The sequence below is a fragment of the Zeugodacus cucurbitae genome, chromosome 2, assembly GCF_028554725.1.
Source record: "Zeugodacus cucurbitae isolate PBARC_wt_2022May chromosome 2, idZeuCucr1.2, whole genome shotgun sequence".
Lineage (NCBI taxonomy): Eukaryota > Metazoa > Arthropoda > Insecta > Diptera > Tephritidae > Zeugodacus > Zeugodacus cucurbitae.
In genome coordinates, this window is record NC_071667.1 from 2,970,540 (window position 1) to 2,992,955 (window position 22,416).

General features: G+C 34.6%; 5 protein-coding genes across 15 annotated transcripts; 3 read left to right on the forward strand and 2 right to left on the reverse strand.

Moving 5' to 3' along the window:
* Positions 1-73: 73 nt before the first annotated feature.
* On the forward strand, positions 74-1,128 carry LOC105221605 (NADH dehydrogenase (ubiquinone) 23 kDa subunit). Its single transcript, XM_011198706.3, has 3 exons — positions 74-250; positions 381-817; positions 872-1,128. The coding sequence occupies exons 1-3, from the start codon at positions 211-213 to the stop codon at positions 1,031-1,033; spliced, it is 639 nt and encodes a 212-aa protein (XP_011197008.1). The 5' UTR covers positions 74-210; the 3' UTR covers positions 1,034-1,128.
* A 2-nt stretch (positions 1,129-1,130) lies between these two features.
* Positions 1,131-2,779, reverse strand: LOC105221606 (actin-related protein 2/3 complex subunit 3). 2 transcript variants are annotated; one of them, XM_054228034.1, is made up of 4 exons: positions 2,637-2,779; positions 1,794-1,967; positions 1,469-1,664; positions 1,131-1,404 (listed from the first exon to the last, which is right to left on the reverse strand). In XM_054228034.1, the coding sequence occupies exons 2-4, from the start codon at positions 1,920-1,922 to the stop codon at positions 1,247-1,249; spliced, it is 483 nt and encodes a 160-aa protein (XP_054084009.1). In that variant the 5' UTR covers positions 1,923-1,967; positions 2,637-2,779; the 3' UTR covers positions 1,131-1,246. The 2 variants fall into 2 exon arrangements, with proteins under 2 accessions (XP_054084009.1, XP_011197009.1); XM_011198707.3 differs by lacking the exon at positions 2,637-2,779 and adding an exon at positions 2,105-2,288.
* Positions 2,780-2,970: 191 nt separating this feature from the next.
* On the forward strand, positions 2,971-15,968 carry LOC105221608 (biotin--protein ligase). Of its 2 annotated transcripts, none has more exons than XM_011198710.3 (14): positions 2,971-3,477; positions 3,546-3,859; positions 4,028-4,184; positions 4,362-4,885; positions 4,949-5,370; positions 5,436-5,634; positions 5,752-5,900; positions 7,552-7,708; positions 8,306-8,503; positions 8,675-8,857; positions 8,927-9,076; positions 9,165-9,308; positions 14,931-15,259; positions 15,327-15,968. In XM_011198710.3, the coding sequence occupies exons 1-14, from the start codon at positions 3,336-3,338 to the stop codon at positions 15,502-15,504; spliced, it is 3,246 nt and encodes a 1,081-aa protein (XP_011197012.2). In that variant the 5' UTR covers positions 2,971-3,335; the 3' UTR covers positions 15,505-15,968. The 2 variants fall into 2 exon arrangements, with proteins under 2 accessions (XP_011197012.2, XP_011197013.2); XM_011198711.3 differs by having other exon boundaries at positions 7,570-7,708.
* On the reverse strand, positions 10,123-14,808 carry LOC105221607 (kinase suppressor of Ras 2). Of its 6 annotated transcripts, none has more exons than XM_054226566.1 (3): positions 14,648-14,805; positions 14,136-14,449; positions 10,123-14,024 (listed from the first exon to the last, which is right to left on the reverse strand). In XM_054226566.1, exon 3 carries the CDS (start codon positions 13,968-13,970, stop codon positions 10,773-10,775), a length of 3,198 nt encoding a protein of 1,065 aa, XP_054082541.1. In that variant the 5' UTR covers positions 13,971-14,024; positions 14,136-14,449; positions 14,648-14,805; the 3' UTR covers positions 10,123-10,772. The 6 variants fall into 6 exon arrangements, with proteins under 6 accessions (XP_054082541.1, XP_011197011.1, XP_054082511.1 ...); XM_011198709.3 differs by having other exon boundaries at positions 10,123-14,029; XM_054226536.1 differs by having other exon boundaries at positions 10,123-14,051.
* A 1,282-nt stretch (positions 15,969-17,250) lies between the features above and the next one.
* On the forward strand, positions 17,251-22,355 carry Sugp1_1 (SURP and G-patch domain-containing protein 1). 4 transcript variants are annotated; one of them, XM_054228364.1, is made up of 9 exons: positions 17,251-17,324; positions 17,512-17,934; positions 17,991-18,236; positions 18,304-19,268; positions 19,574-19,718; positions 20,836-21,428; positions 21,489-22,047; positions 22,123-22,252; positions 22,325-22,355. In XM_054228364.1, exons 2-9 carry the CDS (start codon positions 17,639-17,641, stop codon positions 22,349-22,351), a joined length of 2,961 nt encoding a protein of 986 aa, XP_054084339.1. In that variant the 5' UTR covers positions 17,251-17,324; positions 17,512-17,638; the 3' UTR covers positions 22,352-22,355. The 4 variants fall into 4 exon arrangements, with proteins under 4 accessions (XP_054084339.1, XP_054084338.1, XP_011197001.2 ...); XM_054228363.1 differs by having other exon boundaries at positions 17,252-17,399; XM_054228365.1 differs by having other exon boundaries at positions 17,306-17,324; positions 17,552-17,934.
* Positions 22,356-22,416: the final 61 nt, after the last annotated feature.

Sequence of the window (22,416 nt, forward strand, 5' to 3'; positions counted from 1 at the left end):
AGCACTGATGGATGGCTGCAAAAAGTCGATATACGAACAAGTGATCAAAACAAACTGAGTTGACTTTAATACATTTTATTTTTTCAAAGAAAGACAAGGGAAAAGAATAAGCAGAGGTGGTAAAAATTGTTTTCAGTTCCCGACTGCAACAGAATCCAAATAATCAAGTAAATAGTCTATTTGGAGGTTGGAACCTATTCTGCAACGAAAATGACATTACCAGCTAAAGTATTTACACTTTCGCGAACTGGTAAGTATACATATGAATTGAATTCCCCTAAGAACTGTATATTTTGTTTCCTTAATGTATGGTTGAGGTTATGGAAGTTATGTCACATCTTAATTCAAGGATCAAATAATTGTAATACAAAATGTTATAGGTCAGCGTATGTTTGGGACCAGTCTCCGCTTATGTGCAGCTGGTAAAGATATAGTAACTGTACCGAAAGGTTATGTGTATGTCAACAATAAAGAGCTAAGTATGGAAATTAATGAGATCACTGACCGCGCAGCAACAACCATGTTTTTAGGAGAACTTTTCCGTGGTTTTGCTGTGACTTTGGCGCATATATTTAAAGAACCAGCCACTATTAACTATCCATTTGAAAAGGGTCCCTTAAGTCCACGTTTCCGTGGCGAGCATGCTCTTCGTCGATATCCCAGTGGAGAGGAGCGTTGCATTGCTTGCAAATTGTGTGAAGCAATATGTCCAGCACAAGCCATAACAATTGAAGCAGCTACTCGATCGGATGGAAGTAGGCGAACAACACGCTATGATATAGACATGACCAAGTGCATCTATTGCGGTTTTTGTCAGGTAATATACATACAAAAATATACGCAAATTCACATAAAGCTTTTAAATTTTTAGGAAGCTTGTCCTGTTGATGCTATTGTTGAGGGCCCGAACTTTGAATTCTCAACTGAGACACATGAAGAATTATTATACAATAAGGAGAAGTTGCTTTGTAATGGCGATAAATGGGAATCTGAAATTGCATCGAATTTGCAAGCAGATCACTTATACCGATAAATTATTTGAGTTAGACTGACTAAAGTCCTCAAATTCGTTAACTATATTATACTTCAATTTAGCTTGAATAAAAGCAAAAGTTAATGCAACACATACATATGTATATATAATAACACTTTATTATTCACTTTGAATCAAAATATTTTGTATTACACCGTTTAATAACGTTATATTTGAAATGTTAGTAGTGAAAGTAACTGAAGTCTCTCACATCTATTGGCCAGGACCAGATAAAGATTTCTCCATGAACTTCTTCTTGGCGAAACAAATCCACCATTTATTAGGCTTTCCGTCTTCACTGTTGAAAACTTTCTCACAAACGCGATTTCCAATTTCGTGTCGCAATTGTAGGAAATATTGACGCATTAAATCTGAAAGAGATTGGCATAAATATAAACATGCATTCTACTATAACAGTTAATTCATTTAAAATACCTGCTTCTTGTGTATTTTGTGGTCTAGCATAAACTGCATTTAATGGAAATCCAGCATCTCCGGGAATGTCGAACTTGGAAATTGCTAAACTGTACATTTCTTGAGTGCCTTGGTTTTTGTTACTACAGCGTTGTAGGCGTTTCAAGCATTCGGTTATATACAATGTAATGTATATGAGCACGCGATCCACTTCAGACTGAAATAATGTTTTTTTAGTTTACTATAATCCATTTTCATTCCGCGTTTATATTTGTATATACAACATATGCCCATTAAACTATTTAATTTTTTTTTTTTAAGAACTATCGTAACATCAAGTTATTACCTTTATCTCATATGTTCGGAAGAAAACATTTGCTTTGAAGTAATATAGTGACTCATCAATGATATCGTTTTCAATACTGGCACTGGGAGCAGGTCCACGAGCTTGAGTTCGTAAAGGCAAAATTGCCATATTTCCGACGACTTGGGAAAATTCTTTAATCTGAGAATGGTAGGCCTAAAAGATATTTAATCAGATCGGCATTAAACTCTGCTAATACATTGCTTGTTATCATATTTGATCAATGAAATGACCGCACCCCATTTGCTTTAGTAAGGTTTTAAAATTCAATATTTTTAAGAAATTATATTTACCGGCATATTTTCTTTATTTTAATTTATATATTCGTTAGTTACAAAAATGGTCTTTAGAAACAAATATTTACAAATTATTTAAATTTTAGATGATATACGAATGCAAATGTTTAAGAAAATATTGATGATGTTTGTTCACTGATTTTCGTTTTCTGGTTTGTAAGCACTGTTCAACTCTGTCATTCACATTGAATATCTGAATTCTTTTTAACCGATAATTTATCCAATCCACCTTACACTTCGGCTCTACGGACAATACTTATAGCCAACCAACTGTCAAATTTATTGTCAGATCAAATATTATAAGTGGACCTTGTAGAATTTTCAGCATCATTGAGGAAAGTTAACTTTATAAAGAACGTTTTATCATTTGGAAGCACATATTTATAGACATAAAATTCGATATTGATTTCCCTAACCGGTGCACATATTCTGTATGAAATTATTAATTCATAATAATTTGTGTGAATGTAAGTACGTAATATTTTATTCGCACTGTTTTAATAATAATAATTTCTTCTATAAAACTTACCTTTCCCAATTTATATGTATAACATAAGCGCAAAACACCGTCTTTATTAACAACTTTTCTACTGTTGAGTTGCAGGTGATAGCAACTATTGTTTGTGATCACAACAAGTAATATGCCAATAATAAAGATGTAGGTACTTAAAGTATGATGATATAAAGTATTAAGTTATCCAGTATCAATATAATATATTTCTCGATCACATCTACCACTTTATTGGTATAAAAGAGTTATAAGAAACAAAATATTAGAAAAGACCGGCGTGTTAAACAATTTTGATAATGATAACAAAACGGATAACAGCTGTCAATGCTGGATAATGGGTAAAATATATGTGTGAGGAAAAATGCGAAAAGTGGAAATAGCACAAATAGAACAGAAAATACAAGAAAAGGTGAAATAGTTGACAACTAAGAACTGAATAGCGAAAATTGTGAGCAGGGCTTATTCATAAGCTAATCACTATTGATAAAGAAAAAAAGGCAATTGTGAAGATAATAATACGTCCAAGATCAATACTGCAGTGGAAACGGAAATAAAGTCAATTACGAAACCAAATATTCTCCATAATCTTCATTATGCAGTAAATTTTGGTTAATCCTAAAAGCTTTTGTTTAACGTAAAACTACGTTAATAACTACATTAATTACTTTAAGTGAAATTTATAATCTGCTCGTGTAAACCTATAAAAATCGGTTAAGTATGTTAACATTATATTATGCCACTGCTACATTCCTGCAGTCTTGGCGTATAAAGAACGTTTGTTCAAAAATTGGACACCAATTAGCTCTAAATACGAGTATTTCATTCTACACGTTGCCTACAGGAAATGACGATGGTTTTGGTGAGATAAAAATATATATATTTTTAAATCTTTTTTCAATATTTATTAAATCTGTTCCTTCCCAATAGATCCTTCATTAGCAGCATCAGATTTCTGTCACAACCGAAGTGCTGCGCGGGTTTCCGAAATACTTTGGCTAAGTGGTTTACACCGTGGCTGCTGTTTATATCCGGTGCAGGTGGTGCAGCTAAAGCCATGGATATCGTTTGAGGAGAATGCTGCGCCCATGGAGAATAAGCTACTTCCATTTGCTCATTCATCAAATCCTAAAGCTTTATTGGATCATTTTGCTGTTATAAGTAAAGATAATATTTTGCATCTCCTATTGGAAATCGATATACAACCTTGTTATGAAACGGAGAATATTGAAAATAGTGTGCGGGTATGAGATAATATTGATTAAGATAGCATTTACATATTTCAATTGTCGGATTATTGAATTATAAAATATAATTGATTATGTAAATAATTTACTATTTGAAAACAAAAGTCTACAATCATTCGTACAAAATTTACATGTTTTAACCGTCTTTTGTTTTTTAATTTTCAGATAGAAAATTTTGGTAAGCTAATAGCATGGAAGGTCGACTCACATCTTGCTGTGCTCATTGAGACTGATGTAGAACATTTCACCAAATTGTTGTTGTCCACATATTTACAAAATAATTTCTTCCTTAACGATCAACTACAATTACTAAGGATTGAGTGTAAGCTAGTACTAATCATTAATTAGTTATTTTAATTTTTTAATGGTTAACTGGTTGATTTGATGAAATTTATTTATTATTACTTGTATTTTGAATAGTCATTTTATTTTTTTATATACAATTGTTCAAGATAAATTAATATATGTAATTAAGGAATTATTTTTAATACAATGTCAGCTATTAAATACGAGGGTAAACCACAGCCTATGAACTTGTTGGCCAGCCATTTGCGCAAGCCCGTACGCCATAGCGAGCTTGATTTAAGTCTTGAGGATTGGCAGCGCCATTTGGAGCATTTACGTTCATTGAGCGTATTAGCACATCAAGCCACTGAGTTTGAGAGTAAAAAAAGTCGGGCAGAGGGTAAAACTACGGGTGATGCTGTAGTAAAACCAGATCTTATACCTTACGAACAACAGGCGAACTTTAAGTCAAGCAGCTCGCAAGAGTCTGAAGCAGTTGTCACCACTTCTAATGCCGAAAAATCTTCCAAATCATCGACGGGTTCTAAAACACCTTTAAATGTCACTCCTAGCAAATCGCCGGCTGTGACAAAAGTACGTAAAGAAACCGAAATAGCTGATAAACGTTCTTCCTCTTTATCCAAAATCAGGGCTAAACCCACCGAAATCAGAAAGCCGGTTGTCCCTAACACCAATTCTAGTGGCGGCGGAATCGAGAACCGCTTCAAAACTACAAAGGTCAGTGGAAACTTATTTTAATTACATATATATTGAAATTAAAATTTGGAAACAATCATTTAGGTTCCTGATGCTTCAGTAGCAGCACAAGTAACAGAAAAGTCTGATCCACCTATTACCATTTCTGCGGCTGCAGCCATCATAACGACAACCACAACACGCGCGAAAATGCCTTCCAACAGTGTCAATCAATCTTCAATTGATCTTGGCAAGATAGCCTCAGGAACTTTATCAACATCATTAGAAAAGCAAAAGTTGATACCGTTCGAAACTAGTCATCTACAAAACTCAAAAAATAGGGAGAGCGACACATCTACTTTCGAACACGCATCAACAAGTTCTGAAGCATTATCAAGTCAGGAGCGGATAAAGCGGGCCGTTAATTCTCGCCCTAGTAAACCAACAAATGTATTTGTTTATTCCGAAAGCGCCAGTTCACGTGAGGGAGCAATGTCTACGCTTAAAGAGATTTTAGATCGGGATAGGTAAATAACTTACTTGTTTAGAAAAATAATTTCTATTACAAATGTTGATTTGATTTACTTTTAAGGTATACAATTTACGAATTGACTCCTCAACAGTTAACACAAAAATACTGGATAGAAAACACTGGTCTTTTAGTAGTTTGTGGTAACGTAGCTAAAAATATTGGGGAAATACTAGTTGATTATTTCTTGTGCGGTGGGAAGGTATTCTCGCTATGTTCGGATATTCTGAATTTTGTGCTACCCAACTATCGGACAGCTGAGGTGATTACAAATAAGTTTGCTTTGTTGTTTTTATTAACAGTGGCGAATAGTTTTTATTCTATGTATATATATATGAATTATTGGGCAAATTTATTCAGATATTATTTTTGTATATAGGTGCGTGAAAATGAGCTGGTGCAGTTCTCGTATGATAAGTGGCAAAAGATAAAAATGATGCATCACATATTTTGTTATCAACCTTCCCCTGTAAAAAAAAACTTCTCTACGGATAGCGATGATGCTACACAATCAAGTGGGAGAAAACCGTAAGTCTTTAAAACATCTAGAAAAACACATATCCATATACACGCATATAAAGTACTATAAGTACATAAATACTTTGAAAACAATTAATTTTAATTATATAGTGCATAATTTGTGAGTAAGGAGAATGTAAGAAGTTTTCCATCAGATGTTTTCGAATATTTTTTCACTCTTTGTTTCTGTTTGTTTAGAAAATTGCTACTACTTAGTGTCTATAATTGCACCTTAAAAAAGTACATTCGGTGTAACTCTTGACCATATCTATATAATTTCCGTACTTAATAGGTATACTAACATCTTTTTTTGGTGCGATAAACATCTACAATAAATTTAAAATTATTATGCTTTCCACTCGATTAGCTTTTCGCTTACTATTGATCGTACTTGCTAAACGTTGTGTTTTTATATTCATTGGTACCAACAATTATTTCATATTCTTTCGAAGTTAAATATGTGTATATTAAAAAATACTTCTTTTAATTGTCCATGTTATGCCAATTAATATTTTAGGTTTTTTTATGTGTATAGATGTTTATGGATGTAAGAATGTTTCTCGATATAACTCATATGAGGTGTGTGCAAAAAATAACGGTAAATTGGTTTTGAAAAAAAAATTATTCATTCGTCTACATTAATGTTGTCGCTTTTAAAATAGTCCCCATTCGGTATTATGCGCTTATCCAACACCTCTTCCAATCGTGGAAACCCTTCTCAAATTCGATTTTTGGGATAACTTTTGGATCTTTCAGCGATTTGTCGTATGCTTGTAAAACGACGTCCCCTTAAAGTTCTCTTTATTTTTGGAATTAGGAAAATGTTACACGGATTCTTGTTTGGCGAATATCGAGGTTGTGCTATCGTTATGGTATTGTCTTTGGCCAAGAATTCACGTACAAACAACGCAGTATGAGCTTTTAGCAAACGTAATTCGCCAAACTCATAAAAACGCCATGCAATGAAACCAGCTGAAATGCTATCGTACTTCAGGCGAATTATGTATCGACATAATAGATAAACAATTTGACAATTGGACTTCCCAAACCAGCGAAATTTTAAATTCCGTTATTTTTTAGCACATCTTGTACATAGCTACAAGAATATAGAAGTTTTACATAAAATAATAGATTACAATTTTAAATATTAAAAATGCATTTTTTGTTTTAACCATTTCTGGTTATTGAAAATCTCGTTACATCCTATTTAATTTTCTTTTCTTTTAAATTTAACTAATTTATGTGTATTTTTTACTCAATTCTTTTTCTCAATTTTTTGTGCATTATTTTTTTAAAAAACATTATTCTGTCTGCGTATATGTTATATTTTTTTGTCTTGCCGTTATACATTCAATTAAATTGATGTACTATATCTCGTTGTCTACTTTGAAAATTTATATATTATATAATGTATAATATATATTTGTAAAAATTGAAAATTATAAAATATCTTTCCGTTATTCCAATTTCTGGTTTGATTTGTCCTTTTGGTACACGGTTTTTGTTCAAATTTTCTCCACATTTCCTTGTGTGTCTGTTTATGTTTGCTTTCATTACACCTTTTGCTCGTTCCTGTATCTGTATGTGTTGTGACAATTACTTCGTACATACATACATACATTTATGTGGTCCAAAAACAAAACAAAAAATCCGCCCTTAGAGCTCTAGTGTGTCCAAGGTCTGTCGAAATTCAGGATCTTCATGGTAAAGTGCACAATCTTGATGTGAAAGTGCTTGGCACTGAGGAAACATGGAATACTCCTAGTTTGTTATTGGCGAACAGCGTGAAAAGCGGAGGATGTGCAGTTTTCTCGCAGGTAATCCGTCGCTAATTAGTAAGGAATATCAAATTTTAAAGATACAATTTCAATTTTCATTAAATCTTCATTACAATTTTGAGTACATTTTGATATTGTATAAATCCGGATCTTTCCGAGTGCATTGCGACTAATAACTAGAATCGTTGAATAATTGTTGACCTTATTTGAATTTTCAAGATAGTCTAAAAAATATAATTCTATACCATGAGCACTTTATATGTAATTATTAAATGACGAGATCAGATTTAACAAAAAAAAAAATGGAAACAATGGTAGCAATTACAAGATACATATGTAACGGAATTATTAATTTGAATTAATTCATTAATAATAATAATCGTGTAATCGTGACAAAGATTTATTAAGCCCTACATAACATTTATTAAATTAGGATGATAAAGTCTTGGTGTGGATTTTAGTTAAATCCTGCAGGAACATTTTTTTTTTTTCAAAATTGATCTGATATAATATCATGATATATACATATATATGATCTTATATAAGATCAGTGAATTTTCACATACAAATTTAATTTAAGTAATTACTTTGTAATATGTTGGCAATATTCTAATGTGATATTTGTAAATTTACAAGGTACATTTGGAAACAAATCCTTCGCAATTCGAAATGGATGAGTTCAAGTATAAGATTTTAAAGCAGAATGAACAAATTCGATTGGAAATTTTATCTGACTTACTGAGCAAACATTTGAATGTAAGCGTTCAGCAATCCAATCCGCGTAATGCATCCAAATGTACATATCAGGAAGCATATTTTCTTGGAAGACACGAGGTGAGCATATCGAGTTATTCAATTACAAGTTACTTTTTACATCGTTGATGTAAAAGATGCGAGACTCGATAAATCCATGTTACAATTAAATAATAAATGTTTTGGGTTATTTGCACTATATATATTTCAACCAACAATCCACATATAAATATAAAAAAAAAATATTTACAGTCCAAATTTGAATTATTGGAGAAAGTTAAGAAATCTGGAGCTAAGAGTAACATTATAACCACTTCCAAACTGACCATGCAGTTTTGTGATAAGGGTGATAAGCCCCAAGGTGCTAATACAAATGTTCTACCAATACTTATACATTCCTGTCCGGAGGATTTTTCAACTGTGGAATATTTTGATGTAATGCAAAATAAGAAAAATATAATTTTATTACCATTATATCACTTAAAAATGATTTTCTTGACATAGAATTTAAAAACAAATTATATTGGACGTCTAGTCATATATGCGCCCATTATAAGTACCAGCATGAATGTGATAAGTGAACTGGAACTTACGGATGGCATTGTGGTTTTAGTACGTCAACAAACAGAAGGTGTCGGTCGTAGCAACAATCAGGTGAGGAGAGCTCAGTATTCACTAAGTTGATTTTTCTTTAGACTCACCCGTGACTGATATTTCAATTACTTTTTGTTTCTCTTTGCAGTGGCTTAGTCCGCTCGGTTGTGCCATGTTTTCGTTGCAATTACATTTGTCACTGGACTCATCCTTGGGTAGACGTCTACCATTGTTGCAACATATTATCGGCTTGGCTTTGGTAAATACATTAAAAGGAAATCCCACTTATAAGGTAAGCATGCACTTTATTTTACTTCATTATACCAATATTATACTTACATCTCTTTTATAAGCTATATAATATCAACGAGTAAATTATAAAATCTTTAAATATTTGAAACTAACTTACTCGAACTATTTGATATTGTTTTCTACAAACCAAATCCGAGTTCAAAGGAAGTTAAACTATAAATTCAATTGAGATCTAAAAGATAGTTAATATAAAATGTTTTATGAAATAGTAGTTTCAATTTGGTGGTCCCCATGTTACATATATTGTAATTCACTTTAATTTTCTTATCTTTGTATAAAATGCCACAAAGATTTAGATTATTGAAATGCCCCTAAATGTGTACAAAGAGGAGTTCTTGATTATCACAGAGTGAGAATACAGCCACTTGGCTTGAGACGTTGCCTTTGGCAATAGGCGACCAATAATATAAAGCGACCCAAATGTTTCTAGTTCGTATTTCAGAGCGATTACTATCATTTCAAGATCAAGCCTCATTTCCTATCTATATATGTGTGTATGTCTACTCTAGTAAAACAACAGTGTTTAAATCATTTCATTTCATTTATTTAAACTTTTCGCATCTTCATCACATTATAAAATAGTGTGGATTCTCGTATCGGATAACAATCGGTTTTTAGCAAATTTCTTTATATAATTCTCTTTGTTACTTAAAGCCAATATTCCTTACGTTTTTTTTTCTTACTCGCATATACACAGATGTACAATTAATGATTTTTTGTTTTAGTTAATAAATACGTTAAATTTTGATACATGTATGACTTGCTTATATGTACATATGCATTTCATGTTCATGCTTGCTAATCTCATTCAATTTCATTACTGTCTTTTTGTTATCTATAAAGTCTGCATTAGCCTTGATAATTATCAAAATATTAAATATTTACAAATGCATAGTTTTGAAACAATATCTGACAATTGCCGCCATGACATCATACATATACTCACATATTACATAATCATAGAGAAGGCTCTTAAGAATTAAATGAATAGCTACATTTATTTGTACTCAGTACATAAGAGGAATGAAATAAAGGTAATTTATTTTGTATACTTTAATTTAAACACTTCATGTTACGATTATTAAATGTTTCCTGTATTTTTTGTCATAACAATTATGTATTTACAGTGATTATCATTTAATAATATTTCTTCGAAAATTGTACTTGACAATAGCAGATTTGATTTACCCTACTCCGGGGTAAATTTACATACATACACATACATATACATTTTACGTAATGTGTGTTCGCTTTTAGTACTTAAATCTAGTTTATAATAATGTGTTATTTGTGCCACTTTTCATAATGTCATACTTAGTTCATATATAAATTATAAAGCGATACATATATGTATGCATGCATGCATGGGCTCAGTTCCTTTGGGTGGCGCTTCCTTTGATGAGGTACACAATATATCGCAAATTTTGTACTAATTGCGATTTGATTAAAATACTGACTCTGCCGAACGTGACAATTGCACGGGGTGTGAGGGGCTGCGTGCCAATCGTTTCTTCGGCAATCGCTCCAGAAGGGAGAGCAACTTTGCAAAATCTGGTCTGTCGTCTGCTTGAAATGACCAGCAGAGCATAAGTATGTCTTTGACATCACGCGAAGTCTGCAAGTTGGCTAATGTTTGCTTCATACCGCGGCCCACCTGCCAAATTATTGATTCCGGTGGCTGTGACTTGAACGGAAATTCTCCACATAAAAGCTCGTACCACACCGTGCCGAATGAGTATACATCCGATGCCTTTGAGAAGGGTAAAATCTCTTCGGTCGGCTTAACTGGCATTAGTGCTCGCATCAGTTCTGGTGCCAAGTAGCACAGCCATCCATTGGGCACTCCCAAACCTAATTCGCAGTATAGTAACTTTGTGGAGCTGAATAGACCAAAATCGGTGATAATCACTTTACCGTTCTCCAAAAAGATATTCTTTGTGCGTAAATCCTTGTGATAAATACCTCGGGCGTGAAGATAGCCCATACCTTGTGAGATTTGTTGTGCCACTAGCGTAGTACGGTTGATAGTGAATTTATCGCGACGTGCGTGAATGTATGTGTAAAGGGTATTGCCTTTACACAAAGACGTAACAATGGCTAGGTGGGGTGGATTCATGCATGCACCCATAAATAGCACTAAATTTTCATGACGAGTCTTCTTAAAGTTTGCCACTTCCAGTTTAAATGCCTCTAACATGTGCTCATCGTCGAGGTAGTCTTCTTTGAGTAATTTAACCGCCACATCACCATGCCATAATGCTCTATGTACTGTACCAAAACGTCCCTTACCGATTGATTCTAGCAAATGTAAATCGTCGTAGGGTATATCCCATTCTTTGAGAGACAATGAATTTTGACGTGGCCAATTTAGCGAGTCACCATCTTCTGTAGAATCCAGTCTGATTGGTGTACGGTCGGAGTCGGTACTGGCTGAAGTACTTCCCGACAATGAGACGGTTTTATCACTATCATTCGATTTATGTGTATCGGCAAGTTCAGAAAATGGATCGCGCTTATCCACACCGGCTGAGCTGAGTTTACGCGGGTAAAACGAACCTGTTCCACTGACTATACTTGAGCTGATAGAATGCACGTTACTGTTTGTTGAAGCAATTACGGTCGAAACATTAGTAGAGCTATAATGGGATACCGCGCATGTAACCACAGTGCTGTTTGATAAACTGTCACTGCCGTGACTCGATTTGTTGATTGAAGATGTGAGTGAATTGTTGCCATCCTGAAAATCCGTCTGCTGTAAACAATTGAATTCACCACTCGTCGAATCCGTTCCACTTTGCGAGGAATAAAGGGTTTGTGTAGTACCACCAGCCGCTTGATTACAATTAGATGTTATCGTTACATCTGGAAAATTGAAAAGACTTGCGTGCTTGTGGAATGATGAAGGTGTGGATAGCATGTTGGAGCTCGTACTTGAGCTGCCACCTCCGGAAGAACTCATCATATTACCACCGCTCGGAATGAAAACAGCTCCGGCATGAGTTGTTACAGATTTTGGATTAAATAATGCGGGGCTAGACGGACTCGAGCTATTACAACTGGAGCCAGGTGAACTGCTATCACGTTTTCGCCTTGTGATTGGTGATGTATTGGCTGTGGACTGGTTGTGTTGCAAGGAAGCAAATCCACCATGATCATTAATCGTTTTCTTAAATTCATCAACAAATTCGGAGGGTAAGCCACAAGATGGTGGTACATTTTGTTCACAGTCCTTATGACAGCGATACTTGCATTCTCTGCACTTGAGACCGAAGAACATTTGTTTTTGACAAAGGTCACATGTTGACATCACCTGGAAAACCTTGGCAAAACGATGTGATATCGTGTGCCCCATGCCTAATGGTAATGTGCCCGGAGATCTTGGTACTTGAAGATTGTTTGGATTATTATTGTTTTCTACGAAAACATCCGAGCTAGCAGACGAAAAACTATCGGGGCTAGGGTCGGTGTTCAGACGCGAACGTGATAATGCTGACTTGTTATTTGCTATTGTTGCGCCAATTACTGATGACGCTAATGATTGTGATTGTGGAGATCCAGTACTTGATAACGGCGTGTCGCGAAATTGAGATCCATTTGATTTAGATTTGGCTAAAGGTAACATCGTTCCGTCCGGGTTATTAGTAGGGATACCGGAAATATGAGTAGGTGTATGTTGTTGCATATTGGTTAATAATGTCTGATGTTTTTTCATCGGCGGTGGTGTACCAGCCGGTTTGCTTCTTTGTGGTGTGCCATTTACACTGCTTCCTGTACTACAAATCGTACTGAAATTACTGATTAAACTTGTGGGTGTGAATGGAGAATTTGGCGGGGATGGCGTTAGTGTCAGTGTTAGTGTAGAACCTTGTATGCTAGACAAATCATCGGTGGTATTGTTCATTGCTGCTGTTGATGTTGATTTGCAACTGTGATCATGGGAAGGCGAGTGTCGACTACTATTTCCCGCCGATTGGTGATTGTGTGATTTTCCTTGTTTCGTTAGTATTCGATGTGTGCGCGGAGAAGCTGGTATTCCTATATTTCCCATACTGCTACGATGATGGTGATGATGATTATGATGACGATCCCACGAATCCCAAAACAATTGTTCAGTTAAATGTTCTTTCTTTTCAATTGAAACATTATTGCCTCCCATAATCCCCTCATTTTCAAGCATGCTTAGGCTTTCTTTGCATTTACGCAGATTCTGCATAGCTGTTGTTAGTCGTCTTATATCTTCATCTTTTCGATAACTAGGATTATTGCTTAACAAATGTTTAATTTCATCATCACTCTGTTCGAGTAGTTGCTCTAATGTAGACAGGCGGGTTAGGCAAATATTTGATGACTCTTGACTTATGCCCACAACCCGTAACCATTTTTTTAGCTCCGTGCTGGTAGTATGAGGCAATCCGCTTGCTGGTATCCTCTCATTTAAACGTGATTTGGTTAACAATAATTTTGAAAACATTCGAACTAGTTTCGACTCAAGGCTACGGATCTCTTGCTGTGTTAGTGTAGCGCTTGTGGCACATTGTGTACGCAAACCCTCCAAACGGTCGGCCGAAATGTCTATCATATCTTGTATGACATCGAGATCGTTTACCGGTAACGAAGCTGCTTCTGAAGATGCCGCAGTCATTTTTGGTGGTTATAGATGGTGACGATGGAAGGGTGGAGTGGTACTATCCAGTTACTGCACTAAAAATAAAATATATACATACTGACATAAATTAAAAGTGTTAAGAGTATTTACCAATACAACATTCGCATATTTTTGAGAAACTGTATTTTTATACCTACTTACACATATGCATAAGTATGTTTATACATTGCTAACTCTCAAAATTCATTATTCACACTGCATCATAATGCTAACAATTATCTTTTTTGCTGCTTTGGTCTCGGTCGTAGTCGGCTTTTTACCGCATTTTGCTCGTTACTGCCTCCGTCCGTATTAACTACTTGTCTATCGTATCCTTAGTTGGTAACGCAAAAGGCCCACCAAAAAAAGTACAACCCAACATAATCGATTTTTCATTTATATGTAATTGAAGTTCACAAGTGTAGAACAAAGGATTAGAAATGCGAAATGCAAATTAGCAAACAATTGCGTTACACCTGTATATGCAAAAATATTTCAACATCAATTCTCGGAACCTTATTATGGGACCAATACATATTTTTTATTATTTTTCAAATGGAGAATAATTTATTGCGACTTCAGAGACTATGTTTAAGACATAAATTTATTATATATTAGTCTAGTTTAAATATAATATTAATTTTTAGAATGCACACCAATCAAAATTCACTTACTTCTTCTCTTAAAGCACTTTTGTTTTAAGCTTCTTTTTTAAGAGAAAAATAAACGTAATTTTTTAGTAAAAACTCGTGCTGAAAATTTTGTAGTATTTTAGAGACAACCAAACCAGCGAGTAACTAAAACAGCGATTTCACGAACATCAGCAATAACAGAAAATAATATATGAGTTGCCATATAACTCATTTATGGGTTATTATCAAATTAATGTGATATATGTGTCAATATTTGCCATGATAAATATCAAATATATTTTAAAATCAAATATTTTTTTTTAAGGATCTTGACATACGTTTAAAGTGGCCCAATGATATTTATGCAAATGGTGTACAAAAGATTGGTGGACTTATTGTGAAAACAACAATGATTGGATCGAAAGTCATCGCAAATATTGGATGCGGAATCAATTTAGATAATGAAAAACCTACAACTTGCATTAACTCCATGATTTCAGAATATAATATGATAAATCGTACGAATATACCAATACTAAAATATGAGGAATTTATTGCGTTAACATTTAATGAAATTGAACGGATCCTAGAGAAAGTGAAATCGGGTGATTTTGATAATTTTTATGAACTCTATTACGAGCATTGGCTGCATGAGTAAGATAAATATTTTTATATAAAATTACACATTTCTTTTGTTATGTACCATGTCTCATTTTTATAGTTTACAAAAGGTAATTATTTGCGATACGTTTGGAAGCCAACAAGAGGCGATTGTCATTGGTATTGACGAGATTGGCTATCTAAGAGTTAGAACAGTGGATGGTAAAATTGAAACAGTTCAACCGGATGGAAATAGTTTTGACATGCTGCAGGGACTAATAGTACCTAAATATAATTAAAAGGAAAACAAAAAATGTTAAGCATATTTTAAGTCCATATATAATGACCCATTGAATTATTTGTATTGATAGTGCATTTGAAATCTATTTCATATGAAATGAAAGCGTTGATTATATTATTCGAATATAAAGTTTACTTAATAAATGTTAAAAAGTTTGCCATGACATTGAAAATTATATATGTAATTTAAAATATAAAAGGAATATAATTAAAGCTTTTAAAATAATATAAAATCTATTTAGTGCTGATAAAATAAACAATAGTATATGATTAAATTTGATTATAAAATATACAATAGTATATACTTTGATTAGATTTGGTTATAATGAATGTTAAATGTGGAAATTTCTTTGATGAAAATACATATACGTTTTGTGGAAATATCGCTACAAATTTTGGAATATTGCTACAAATTTACTTAATCTATGTGTGAGGTTTTACATGAAAGTGAATTACTGGTATATATCTATCACATCATAAAATAGATTTGTTTTTTATTTATTTTTATTAATATGTTTCACTTAAACTACAATATTTTTTACATTGTGTTAGTAAAAAGTATTTGTATTAATCAAGGGATTCTAACATAGACACTTTTTGCTCCTTGCTCTTATTTCTAAATTTATTAGGCTTTCAAATTTATATTAATTGTAATAATAGGCTCATAAATGTTTAAAATATTAAAATATATATAATTAATAGGAAAATAATACTTACATAAGCTTGCTACTCTGTATCGCCTAAATACAAATAAAGTGTTAAAAATAAAGATCATTAATACAATTCAAATATATCAGTGCCTTAATTTCGACATAAAAATAATTCTTAAATAATCTTCAGTCGTGAAGATATGAATTCAACATGCTAGTCATTGGGTATTAACTGTGTATATTTGGCGGTAAGTTTTAGCAAAGAACGTATAATAATGTAGATTTGTTTGTTCACATTTATAAGTGCGTACATATGTACATATACATACATATGTATGTATATTTCTGCACGCGTAGTAAAAATATTTGAACATACACATTGTTATGAAATTTGCCGACGGCAAATCAATGATTGCACGAGACAATAATGATATTGTAGATTATTATATAGTTTATTTAAATAATTAAAGAATAAGACAGAATTTTCAATTAGATATGAATAAAAAGTAACTTAAAAAACTAAAAATAATATAAAATATATAGAAAATTAAATTAAATAAATATATTATGAATAATATATGTATAAATATAATAAAACATGACTATCAGAATTGCCTACCATCAATCGGCGAATTCTCGCACAATCTATTCAGTGAACTATCATTCATACATCCACACGCACGTATTTTGCTACTTTGCATGTCCATCAAATTCCCTAGGTTCGACTAGGTTAATTATAATAATTTAAATATTTCTATAAAATAACTTAAAATATAAAATAAATTGCAAATGTAAATCTTAATAAGCAAGCATATGGAGAATTGACGTGAGAACACCCATTTCCCCTTTGTGTCTAATTGATCTCAGTTCGCTCATTCTGTGGTGTATTATTTTTCTTTCGAAGTGGCGAGTTTTCGATGTTCCCTTATATTTTAGCACACAAAAAGCTGCGAGTTAACATTTGCTCCTTCTTATTATTATACGTTCTTTGATAGGGTTAACAATGGGAAATTATTTGCCCTTTGAAAATAAATATATAAAGGTTACAACATTGTTTCTGTCAAATACTTAAAATGTCATTTGTATTTGGTTTTCCATATTTCTCAAATTAATTTTTAACTCTGTGAAGAAAAAGTGCATTGTATGTGTCCACATTTGAGAGTTTTATTGTAAGGACATCCTGATGTAATACCAGTTGCTTTCAAATATTAAATAGATGTACTAATAAAATTATTCTGGAAAGGGTAATTTTGTTATAATAGTTTTATATGAGATTGCAATTGCATTAGATAAGTTGATTATACATACCCGAATATCTGCATATAAATAATAGGATTTTCCCATAAATATATGTAGATAGATCAAATGTGTATAAAAGTCTTCTACATTTGAAAAGTTTTCGCGTGCAAGTCTGAGGAAGGACGATAGATACACATACATAGGTTATTTTAATAGTAAGGCCGAGAAAATAGAAGTGACAAATATGGCGCAACGTAACAATGCACGTATCGATCGCTTTGCTCAGATGACAAAGCAGGAGGAGATAATAGCAAAGAAGCGCCAGGAGATTTTGGAGAAACAAAGAACAGCTCAACTGGCCAAAGCCGTGGCAGCAGCACAGAGTTTAGCTGCAAAAATGAAGTCTGACGTTAATGGGGCTGAAACTACAGACGAAATAAATGAGACGAGTGCAGACGCTTTGCAAGATGACACTGACCTTTCAACGCCAAATACAGCTGAATTAGCTTCTAAGGAAAAGTCATCCACCATTGATAAGAGGTTTGCATTACAAACTACCAAAAAAGTAAAATATTTTAATACATATACTTTTTAAGCGATTCGTTGGTAAAAAGTAAAAAAGAGGAATTACCTGAATCAACTAGTTCAAAAACGTTAAATAGCTTCACAGGAAAAACTGGCAAAATATCAATTGGATTAAAACGTCTACAACCGCAGCTTCCAGTTACTGAACAACCGCCACCAAAAGTGGTTAATTCTTTTTGTAATGACGGGTCGTTTTTGGAAAACTTTAAAAAAATTTTAGAAAAGCATGAACCAAAGCAAACACAGGTTATACTAGCGTGAGTACATGAAATGAACTTACATAATTATAGTTCCACATATTTGCATATATTTCTTTATTTATAGACCAGAATCAAACGTTGAAGTTACAATATCCGACCAACTGTCTGCTCCTCAGTCCACCGAACCCGTTGTGGTCGAATCGAACAGGCCAATTGACTCGTCCATGCAACTAGCGCATGGTCAGCACCCGATTGGGCAAACATCTATGGTAACATCACAGCAGCAAGGGATTTCACAATCAAGTATTCAGCAATCTCTGCAACACTCAATTGTGTCGACGATGGCTCAGCCAACAATGCACCATCAACATTCTGTACCACCACCACCTCAACAGCTTATGCGTTCATTACAACCATCGCCACAAAGTCAGCTGCAGGCACTTCCAACGCTACAACATCAGCCGCAGCCGTCAATGCAGCAACAATCACCGCAAACAAGTCTATTACATCCTCCACCATCCGCACAACCACAATTTCTATTTAATCATCCACCACAACCACCGCCTGTACCACCACCACATCCTATTCCGGCGGCATTTTTTGCTACCGCTCCGCCACCTCCTCCTCCGCCACAGTTACCCATGACTTTAGCCTTGGGCCCGCTCTATATGATACCGGCGCCGGAGCCTATGCAACTGAATACCATACCGCCACCAAAGGAGTTTGATTTGAATGCTATACCCAATCCCCAAATGAACGTGGAGGCAATTCAAATGCCACATGGTATACAGCAACGACATCATCAGGTATTGCAAGCACAACAAACACAGCAACAAAACAATCAAATGGTACAATTACAACCACATCAACAACTGCAGCAAATGCAAAAACCATTAAGTGAACACACCAAACCACCTCCACCACCACCGCAATTGCCGCCACAGTTGCAACAATTGCAAAATCAAATGTCGCCATTATTACAACATGCACAACAATTTCCTTCCAATCACCAGCAGCAAACGCCGCCACCACCTCCACCACCCCAGCAGCAACAAGTCGACGATCACGGCAGTCCCACTCATAAAGCAGGTGTGTAATACGAAATTCTTAAGTAAAGTTGGGGAAAAACGCCAATTTGTTTATGTATGGATATCACTCTTATCCGAAAGCGCTTAAAAGCATTCGACACATTCGAATATGTGTTAAAAACTGTCATAATTGGCATTGCTATTAAGACGTCACTTCCATGAAGGCTACTTCAGAACTATATTTAACCGCTGATAAATTGCGGCACAATATTCATTTTTTTTAATTGTAGTCTTTAATACAAACATACATACATAAATTTTTTGGTGCTTGCTACGCTAGGCTTGATTTTAAAGGATTTTATGTAGTTTTTTCAGACAACAATGACCACAGTTGCTCGCGCATACAGTTACCAACAACTGTTGAACACTTAATCGAGTTGGTTGGCGAAAATGGGGATGGTTATGAAGATGAAATACGTTCGCATAAAAACGAACTACATCCGGCATTGTGGTAAATTTTGTTGTTTTCCATATGCATACTATGTATTTTTTTCTCTTCTGCTTGCGGTACAAAATGTCATACACATACGGAAAACGTACTAATAGTACTTAAATGATTCGGAAATGCGCGAGGCCAATGCCAAAAAAGTTTACGGCTTCAGCTTTGCATACTTTGCAACTCCTGCAGATAGCTTTAGTAAGCAATCGTACGTTAAACTTGTTGAATTGCCATAATTTAAGCAGTAATTGCAAATTTTGTGGGTGTTTAACATAAAATACTTGACTTGTGTGATGTTCAGGTTTTAGGACTCAAGTGTAATATTTTAAGTTTTCTATGTAATAGCAGTTTTTTTACAACTATTTTAAGCAATTTTCAAATATGTATATTGAACGATTACTGTGTGCCTGTTCGTCTGTTCCTCAATTTTGAAATACTTTTATGTACATGTTGTCCTCACAACTGATTGTGATAATCTACAAATTACTTGAATATATAAAATAGTGTAAAATATAGTTCTTTAAATAGAAATATTGTTTTCTGAGTTTTCGAATTCTAATCACTAGTTTCCCGTTGCTTGTATCAGAACAGTAATGCATACATACATACATGTGCAAAAAATATATCATGTACATATATATGTGTATTTGATTTACTAGTTAAAAGCTCGAAGTGGTTAGTTTAGAACCCATTTATTTAGTTTAGTTTATAAAAGTATAATAGTTGAAAGCAAGCAGCCTAAAATGAAATACATGGTTTGTTGATATGATCAGATTTGAAAAGTCGAACGAATTTACCACATATTCTGCCTATTTTGGAGCCATAAAACAACAGCAACTAATGAGCAGATTCCAGCCCGAGTCAGCAATCCGTTGGTGTTGACCTCAGGACTTTCTTTGAATGGGAGTTGAGTCCCAACGTTTTCGAATATGTCGAATTGTCTAAAAGATAAAAAGAAAATGCGAGTAAAATTGTTAAAAAGGCATCTCAACAATGGTCGCAGAATAAATCGACAAATGCTACCGGCAGCGTTACCGTCAGCGTTACCGTTAATATATAAAAGCTGATTTTTTTTCCTTTTCAATTTATGTTTGTTTTTATTATCGATTTTATTCGAATTTCAATTTAGGTTTCTGTTTGAAAAAAGTTGCGAGCAATATCACAATTACCGGCAACGATTGAATGGACATCGTCGCCGCATTCAACACGATCAACAGATTCAACGGCAGACTCAACAGCAAACAGAATCGCCACCGCACCAGCAAAGGCAGAAGCAATCGCTGCCACGCTCCGAAAGTCAAAATACAGTGGAAACGGATGAGGATTCTAGCGAAAGTGGAGGAGTACAGGAGCACCAACAGGAAGCGCTATACCGTTACCATCAGAAGCAAAGACAACAGCAACAACAGCGCGAACAACCATCGCCACAAGATGAGATCCAACAGGATGCAACTGATAAATATGACCCTGAGTCGGCTATTAGCGGTGATGTGGATTCCGATGACGAATACATGCGCGGTATGTTAGATCGTAATCGTGATAACATAAAGCGTCGCATTGAGTGCCGCAATGAGTTGAGCGAAGAAGAGCGTCAAGAACGAGAGGCCGAAGCTGAGTTGGAGGAGCAACGACGCTTGGAGCGCAAGAAGCAGCGTAAAAGTCGTTGGGGCGAGAAAGTGCAGGCGTCTACCAGCGCCGGTGCCCAATCAGATGCATTGTCAAGTGAGTAAAGTCAAATGGATAATATCTTGTATATTCTCTTAATATTTATTTTTTATTTAGATGCTCCCACTTCGTTCGCCAATCAAAATAAACCGATGCTAACCGCCATAACACGCAGTGATCCAGCATTGTTGCAATATGCGCGCCTTAATTACGGTTCTACTAACCTGAGCGAGGAGGACTGGAAGAAGTGCGAAGAGCACTACAAAGTGAATTTGTTGTATCAGGACATGATGCGTAAGCGTCAGGAGATCGATAGACTCGCACGCAGCGGCAAATTCAAATATGAATACGATTCGGATGAAGATGTCGATGGTGGCACTTGGGAGCATAAACTACGTTGCGCTGAGATGGAGGCCACCAAGCTATGGGCAACAGCATTAACGAAACAAAGTGAAGGTAAACATCACATTGGTGACTTTTTGCCACCCGAGGAGCTGAAGAAGTTCATGGAACAATATGAAGCGAAGAAGAGTAATCGTCAACCCGATTTGAGTGATTACAAGGAGTACAAATTGAAAGAGGACAATATTGGCTTTCAAATGCTACAAAAATTAGGCTGGAAAGAGGGACAAGGTCTGGGCACAGATGGCGGGGGCATAGTAGATCCAGTTAATAAGTGAGTATTAAACGAGCTACATGGTGAAAGAATAAGTAAATTAAGTTGTAATAAAAATTATACTTAACTGTATAGAGCACCGCAAAGGGACGGTAACCAGGGTCTGGGTGTGGCCAGCGCCGCTACGCCTGAGGAGTGCGACAATGAGTATGATGCCTACCGTAAACGCATGATGTTAGCTTATCGTTTTCGACCCAACCCACTGGTATTATTATATTTTCATATAACATTTATTGAATTATTAATTTAATTTTCTCTTATTTAAAACTTTTCACAGAACAATCCACGTCGCGCCTATTACTAAACGCCTATGCTGGCTCAACAGTTCGCAGGGATTGTGGACGAAAACCTTTGAATAACATGCTCTTA